Here is an 8,665-nt window from a genome sequence, read left to right on the forward strand (position 1 = left end):
GTAGTTAAATGATAAACAGGAAGGTTAGATTACAAACAGAAACGAATACTATCTGAAGGTGTTACCCCTCCCCCAAACAAAACTGATGCTGATCATCATAAGCTGCAACAGGTGATCGTCAGCAAGTCGGCAAACAATCCAACAAGGGATGACGAGGCTTTGCGGTGTGTCAGCTACGTCAGCATTGGCTGACGACTCTCCCAGTTGAGGCAGATTGACAGCAGTGCTTCCAGAAACACGTGAGGCATTTGTAGATCGCATCTTGATTGATTTCTTGGTAGATTTCTTCCATTTTGGGGTTGACTTCTGACCAAAATGCTCCAGCAGGGATCACCGTTTAGTCCTGTAACCTCCGTGTGTGTGTTTGTGTGTGTGTGTGTGCGCGCGCGTGTGTGCGCGTGCGTGTGTGTATGTGCGTGCGTGTGTGTGAGTGCGTGCGTGTGTGTGCGTATGTGTGTGTGTGTGTGAGTGAGTGAAACTGTTGCCGTCAGAGGATTTCCTATACGAAGGAAAATCTTCGGTAAAAATACGAAATGAACTGGTTCATGTGAACAGTGGATTTTGTCTGGGGTTTTCATCCGGGAATTTTCATCTGGGAGTTTTCATCCAGGGATCTGGGGTCTCCCGAGGGACCACGCGAGGTAGCCAAGGGCCCCGCAGACTGAGAACTAGTGACATCTGGTGGATGTTAAACTATTCCAGTGTTTGGAGTGGTGCTCAAGAGGATGGGGAACTGCATAAGCAGGTTGAGAACGTCTATCACCTCGGCATTTTTTTTGCGACTTCGGTGACTTGGGCTCCTTTCACACACGTACCGACTTTTCGCCGTGCGCTGTCCACGACACGACGTCGTGCTCTCAAATAACCATGGTTGTCTATGAAACGCCTTCACACATGGTCGTAACGTGTGAAAATGCCCATAGACACCCATTGTTACTGGAGAACACGACGTCGTGTCGTGGACGGCGCACAGTGAAAAGTCAATCCATGTGAAACACGCCTTAGAAGAGTGACAGGACTTCACTCTCGGAGCAGGGAACGGAGTCGTCGATGATGGTGCAGAGCCCGGGCAGATCAGGGTAAGGACATCTGCCGAAAGAGAAGATATTACCTGAAGTTAAAAAACGGGATTTGAATATTCCCATCAGTATACCAAGTGCGATACTGGATTCGAAAGTTCGACATTTGTCCTCCCGAGAGTACCGTAGCGTCGCCACTGGCGAGGGAGGGTATGTTGATGGCGGCTCGAGCCCTGACACCGGTGAGTTGAACTAAGGGTATGGTTTATTAAATTCCACGCTACAAAGTCCTCTGTAAGGGGCATCGTCTGAGCCTCATGATTGGAGGGGAGGAGGCTGGGGGGTTCGTGACGTTAAAAAGTCTTTATTGTATTTGTTATAAATAGTTATTTTTTATATATAAAGTGTCGGGTGTGTTTACAACATTTCATGATAACCTAACCTAACCTACCCTTACCTAACCTCCCTACCTTAACCTAGCCTAAACTATCCTATCCTACCCTAATTTAGCCTAACATTATCTAACCTAGCCTAACCTAATGTATCCTAACTTAATCTAGCCTAACTTAATCTAACCTAGCCTAACCTAATCTACCCAAACCAAATCTAACCTAGCCTAACCTAATCTAGCTTTACCTAGCTTAACTTAACCTAACCTAGCCTAACCTAATCTATTCTAGACTGGCCTAACTTAACATAGCCTAGCCTAATCTAGCCTAACCTAACCTAACATAGGCTAACCTAACCTAACCTAACATAGCCTAGACTAGCCTAACCTAACCCAATCTTAATCTAATCTAAACTTAATCTAGATAGCACAAGGCTGACAGTGAACCTATACTTTTTATGCAGCGACAAAATATAAATGATAAATGTCAATTATATTCCTATGCATAATAATTCCCCCATAAAACAATCTTTGTGTAGATACAGTTGCGTTAATACAGAACAGGACAATGGCCATTTCTTTGTTACTTGTATGTTTTTATACATTTATTTCAATCAAGAGATAAAAAGCTACTTAAGCTCAATGAGTCATGATCTGAGTGAATTTGCAGCAGGAACACTAAGATACTTGGGCCCTGTTCACACTAGCGGTTTGAACCGCGCGGAAGCTGCGGCGGTACCGCATTGTAAAGGAAAAATTTCGCGGTTGTGTGTGACCGCTTCCATTGACTATGTAACTGAACTGCTGCGGTTGACACCGCTTGTGGGTCTAGTGACACTGAGGTACTTACGGTTCCACTCTGAGCTCGGAGCAGGGCCGAGGGACGTTGACTACTCTGGACCCTTTGTCGAGGTGAGTGGCGGCCCGCTTCGATCGGCTCGCAAACTGAAGAAAATAATAATAAATAATAATAATAATAATAATAATAATATAGTTATCAATATAGTTATAATTATAGTTAATAATAATAGTAATAATGATAACCCGGTTTAACGATGCGAACTTCCCCTCATCAGGAGGCTAGGACGGTGCCCCCTTTACAGAGGACTTTGTAGCTTAGAATTTAATGAACCATGCCCCTGGTCCAGCTCGCTGACGGCAGAGTTCAAATTGCAGTCACCTCGACCTCCGCCGCAAGCAGTGACGCTCTAACTCGCTTGGCCAGTGAGCATATACTACTACTAATAACAACAACAATATTAATAATGCTATTAGCGATAAAGGCCTCCATCATATATATATATATATATATATATATATATATATATTATAGATATATAGATATATATATATATATTATATATATATATATATATGTGTGTGTGTGTGTGTACATTGTGTAATGTATGTGTGATTAACCCCTGCCTTGGATCACGTGTTGGACTCGTGATTGACAGCTATTGCCCTCCCGGGTGAGAGCTTGGAGCTCCTATATGGCCTGATCTATGGGTAATGCACCCTACACCCCCACCCCTTCCGGAGCCCCTTTCCCACCAGAGCTGGAATGCAGCTATGCTGAACTTTTTTCAGCCCTGAGCGGGACTCGAACTCGAATCGCCGAATTAGCGGTTGAGAACGGTACCATTGCACCGTTGAGCCGATGCAGCGTGTGAGTGAATGAATAAGTAACCTGGGAAAATGTTGGCAAAGAAGACATTGGTCTAGGTCTGAGTTTTATTCCAGATTTAGACTCGTGTTCCATACATATATACATGTGTGTGTATTTCTACGTACATGTATGTAGATAAACATATATATATATATATACATGTATATATGTGTTTTTGTATATATGTACGTATATGATGTTTGTATGTATTTGTATATGCGTGCGTGCATATGTACATACAGTATAATGCATATTTCTGAACAATATTTAGATATTTTTCAAATTCGCCCTTCAAGGGGGGGGGGGCTAGTTCCCTTGGCTGAATGAAATGGCCTGGAGGGAACTAGATTAAACTATTGAAACCTCAGCAAAAGGAGTTAACCCTGCTAATCGAGTTAATTTCTTGTCGCCAACACGGAACAAATTTAATTTACACGAACTCCTGAAACCGATTACGTGAAACAAATCACTTACGAGATTGGTGAGGGGACCTCTGTAATCCGGAACTTCGTCTCTATAAATCGGATGTGGGTTGGCCTCTATTGCCACGGTAAACACGACGCAAACCACCAGCCTGAAATGGGGATAGAAGCGTTGGTGAACTACAGCAACAACAGCCAGACTGATCAAGTAATAGATAAACAGAATAATTACTGCGGGAATAAAAATATAAATTATCGTACACTGTGGTGGCGTACACACACACACACAAAATTAGCAATTGTTTGCTTAACATATACTACTATATTTTTGTGCTTCCTAACAACTAAAACCAGCTAAATACATAGAAATTGTTCATTTATGTTGAGTTTATGTACATATGTGGTTCCTATGCGTCCGTAGTCTTGTGTGTATTGCCAGAAGTGTGTTTATGTAATATGTACTCGTATATGCTATCGTGTCGGAAATATGTTTGTGATCTGTATATACACTCGTACCCCGTTAGGGCTCGCCTGAGTTTAATAAAATCTTCAGCTTCACACACACACACACACACACACAAACACACACACACACACACACACACACACACACACACACACACACACACACACACACACACACACACACACACACACACACACACACACACACACACACACACACACACACACACACACACACACACACACACACACACACACACACACGTACACGTACACGTACACGTACAGGTACAGGTACAGGTACACAGAAAACTATCGTTAGTAGGGGTGTCGAAACATTCGCTAATGAACATAACCTTATGATACCGAAGGGTTGGTATTTCTGGGGTTCGAATTGTTCGAATTCCTTCTGAATCAATATGAATCGCATAATAGTTCCGGAGTTCATATGGATTCACTATGACATGATAATCTTATTTCCGATGGAGACTTCAACTTGTCTCAAATAGTTTCGTTGTTTTGTGTCAAAATGATAAGCGTGATTTACTAACGATAGTTTTCTGTGCAGCTGTACGTACGTGGAGACAGTTACCACTTGCTTTAGAAAGTTTCTAGACATTGTTAAGGATTGGAGCCAAGTTCGGAAATTAGATTTCAACGCAAAATGCTAGAACTCGGTAAACGTATACTTAGACCCTCACTAGATTACTAGACAACCGTAAGTAAACTTATGACCTATGCCTAGCTACCTCGCAGAGGGCGTGGAAGTTGAAATACTGAAAAGAAAAAAAAAAGCAGCTAGGCCACGTGACCTCACACGGAAGTTCCTGTGAACGTGGTACTATGTCGTAGTCACTTCCGTGAAGATCTAGAACCCGTTTTCTGGATTAGAAAGGGTGTTGGGCGAGTGCTTAAAGTCGTTCCTAGAATCAGGAACTGTTGACGGTAGCAGCAGTTTCTCCATTTGTAAGAATTTGAAACAATTGTATATGTTTTATTAAGATTTTGATTTGCTTTAGGTTGTAGTGACGAAATAAAGTAATCAAATAAATAAAAAATAACAGAAAACCAATGCGTTGCAATAGGTTGCATTGTTTTCATCCTAAGACATATTGATTCACCAAAAGCATTTTCGCCTTTAAAACTTATGAAAATTTGGTCTTGTTAGATTTAACATTTTCCCTACGCAGAGATTCCCTTGGCTGAATAAAATCACCTGGCGACAACCAGAATAAAATGATCGATTGTGGCAGCATGTTTTCAAACTGTGAGGGGGGGGGGTTGTGCCCCCCAGTAGGGGCCGTTTGTTTGGGGTCCTTGTTGTTTGAGAAGTGCCACTCTCTACGTAAGGTCTCAAATCGTTGACTAATCATATTTGCACTAGACATTATTTTATTTATTATATTTGTTTATTTGTATTTATAGCTATTTTGTTTCGCTTCATTTGTTGGTTTATTCATTTTATTGTCCAGTTAACCCATTCAACTCCGATGACAAGATGTCTTGTCATTTGGTCAAATAAAACAAAAAATCATAAAACACCAAAATGTTTGATCAAACACCAGAAAAATATGACGTCAGTCCTCGCTTCGCTGCGAGCGAAGCGAGGACTGACGTCATATTTTTCTGGTGTTTGATCAAACATTTTGGTGTTTTATGATTTTTTGTTTTATTTGACCAAATGACAAGACATCTTGTCATCGGAGTTGAATGGGTTAATATGTTTATTTATCTACGTATTGTATCTATTTATTCATCAAATCTACTCGTAAAGCAAACAACCAGCTGTAGCTCGGGGAATGCTGCGCGCATGTCCATGAACGGACATTTGCGGAACTTGCGGTGACGTATGACTCGGCAAGGGCTCTCGTGCGGCGCAGCCCACACCCTGTATGCCACAAGTGAGTCGCTCAACACAAGTTTCCTAAGCCTTCCCTTGGTTCAATAAAATCGCCTGGCGGCAGCAAGAACAAATGTATACATTGAATGTATTAGACAAGGAAGTATGATTCCTATTATACATACATATATATATATAATTTAAATATTTATCAGGTGTGTGTGTGTGTGTGTGTGTGTGTGTGTGTGTGTGTGTGTGTGTGTGTGTGTGTGTGTGTGTGTGTGTGTGTGCACGCGAGAGATAGTTATACACCCATCTTCATTATTTGCTATTTAGGGAGTTCCAGGGTCAATTTTAATTTCCGCAACCCTGAACGAACTTCCCAAATAGCTTTGAATAACTTCCTAAATGTTCTGGGTGTAGACCGCCCACTCAGTACCAGGTGGTGGGCGCGTTACTGTTGCACCCAGAGTGGAGGAGTGGATGTTGAGGGGCACCCACTCACCACCGTGACGGAAGGTCTTCCATCACAGTCCCCCACACCCATTCAGTGTTTGTGCGCATGCGCAGAGCGAGGTTATTGCAATTGTTTAAATGTATCATCTCTTCTTGTCTGTGACTGTCTCCAGTCTTGCTTACAGTTAGTTGTTGTTGTTGTTATTAAGGTTATTATTGCTAATGTTATTTTGTTATTGTTGCTGCTGCTGCTGCTGTTTGTGCAAGACAGGTTGGGTTAGGTAAGAACAAGGGTAAAATCTCATTGGTGATAGATACTTTCCACTATACATATATATATATATATAAAATATATATATATATATATATATATATATATATATATATATATTTATATATATATATATATATATATATATGTGTGTGTGTGTGTGTGTGTGTGTGTGTGTGTGTGTGTGTGTGTGTGTGTGTGTGTGTGTGTGTGTTTGTGTGTGTGTGTGTGCATGCATTCCATTTCTTTTCTCTTTTCCTTTATATAAAACTAAAAGAGAATGTGCTGCTCTTTCCGCTCGTCCTCTCTACCGCTCTCCTATGGTGACGTCCTCTACATAGTTTATTCTGATTACCGCCAGACGATTTTATTCGGCCGAGGGACGGCCACCATAGTAACGAGTTGGTGATGACTTAGGCTCACTTCACACGCATCGATTTTTTGCCGTGCACCATCCGCGACACGACGTCGTGCTTTCAAAGCACCATGAGTGTCTATAGACTCAACACGTCACGACCACGTGTGCGTCCAGACAACCATGTTTTTTTGAGTGCACGACGTCGTGTCGTGGACGGCGCACGGCGAAAATTCGATACGTATGAAACGAGCCTAAGGTCTCCCATAAACCGAATGAAATCACCTGACGCTAGCCAGAATAAAATAAACGTTCTTTCGTTGTGACAGGATTAAACGCACACATGACCGTCGAAGTGCAGAGGCGGTACCCTACGACTATAGCTGCTATCCTATGTAATACACTTAAGTGAACACGCACAGTAATTATGCAAATTACATATAATGCCTACATCCGTATATATATGTATTTGTATGCACGTATATATTTTTGTATATGTATGTGTATTTGTAATTATATGCGTTGTGTGTGTGTGTGTGTGTGTGTGTGTGTGTGTGTGTGTGTGTGTGTGTGTGTGTGTGTGTGTGTGTGTGTGTATGTGTATGTGTGATGCACCATGGTCTTGGGTCGCGTGTTGGACTCGTGATCGACAGCTATTACCCTCCCAGAAGAGAGCTCAAAGCTCACATATGACCGATCTATGAGTAATGCTGTAACCTTACACGCGCGCGCACACACAATTCCCCGCCCACGAGAGTTGGAGTAAAGGCTCGCAGCGATACTGAAATTATTTTGGCCCTGGGCGGGATTCGAACTCGGACCGCTGTAGCAGCGAGGGCAGTGTGTGTGTGTGTGTGTGTGTGTGTGTGTGTGTGTGTGTGTGTGTGTGTGTGTGTGTGTGTGTGTGTGTGTGTGTGTGTGTGTGTGTGTGTGTGTGTGTGTGTGTGTGTTACACCAAGGTTGACAACGAAACAGAACTAAATACGTACAGGACACAGCCAAGGAAGTGAATTCTAGTATCCATCTTGTGCGAATCTAACCCAGAAGCTGGAGTGCGGGATCACAACTGTAGTGGAAGCGTGTGGGTTTACAACTGTAGTTGAAGCCTGCGGGTTGTCGACTGTGCAGGATGGCGGGCCAGACGTCCGAGTTTATATGCTTTACCCTCCCCTCCTTCCTCCCTTCCCCCCATCACCCCACCTCCCTTCTCTTCCCTGGTAACCTTGCCCAACACAGGAAGAATAACTAAAGAAGAAATGAAGAATGAGATTCAGTGTGTGTTCGTGGTACTGCTCCTTGCTACGGAGAAGGACAATTGGTCCATGACAGGGCGCTGATAGGCTGAAGGGATTGCGACATTTGTTTGAGTAATAGAGAGAGAAAGATGGAGAGAGAGAGATGGGGGAAGGGGACAATGTAAATGAAAGAAGAATATTGGACATACTGTAGAGAAAAAGAGGACGAAAGTGGAGGATGCAAGGTCAGAAGGAAGAATTGCCAGGAAAGAGAATGAGGTCAAGAATTGTGTTCTGGAGAGAGAAAGAGAGAAAGAGGGCAAAGAGAAAGAGAACTTGAGAGCATGAATAGAAAAGGTAGTGTAGAAAAAGAGCTTTTCTGAGAAAGTAAAGAGCGAAAGGAAGAGTAGAAAGAGGTGAGGGGAGAAAGAGCAGAATCGTACTTTGTCGCCAATAACCAGCACTTCTATCCTTGGGGGACAAAATCCCACCGGAGAGGTGGATTCATTGATGAAGAGGAGGAGGTGGCGGCGGTTGTCAAGGGT

The 8,665-nt window shown here is 42.7% G+C and overlaps 1 protein-coding gene across 1 annotated transcript in view; it reads right to left on the minus strand.

Moving 5' to 3' along the window:
- LOC143025451 (uncharacterized) overlaps positions 1-8,038 on the minus strand; it is an 8,141-nt gene extending 103 nt beyond the window's left edge. The window contains exons 1-4 of the mRNA XM_076185136.1: positions 7,875-8,038; positions 3,551-3,650; positions 2,258-2,352; positions 1-1,089 (exon numbers count right to left, since the gene is read on the minus strand). The exon at positions 1-1,089 is cut by the window's left edge and continues 103 nt beyond it. Of these exons, the coding sequence (XP_076041251.1) occupies positions 1,002-1,089; positions 2,258-2,352; positions 3,551-3,650; positions 7,875-7,909 (318 nt within the window). The 5' untranslated portion in view covers positions 7,910-8,038 and the 3' untranslated portion in view covers positions 1-1,001. The remainder of the gene's footprint in view (positions 1,090-2,257; positions 2,353-3,550; positions 3,651-7,874) is intronic.
- Between the last annotated feature and the right edge of the window lie 627 nt (positions 8,039-8,665).

This window comes from Oratosquilla oratoria, chromosome 5 (genome assembly GCF_046742065.1).
Source record: "Oratosquilla oratoria isolate Oo_2021 chromosome 5, ASM4674206v1, whole genome shotgun sequence".
NCBI classification, from domain to species: domain Eukaryota; kingdom Metazoa; phylum Arthropoda; class Malacostraca; order Stomatopoda; family Squillidae; genus Oratosquilla; species Oratosquilla oratoria.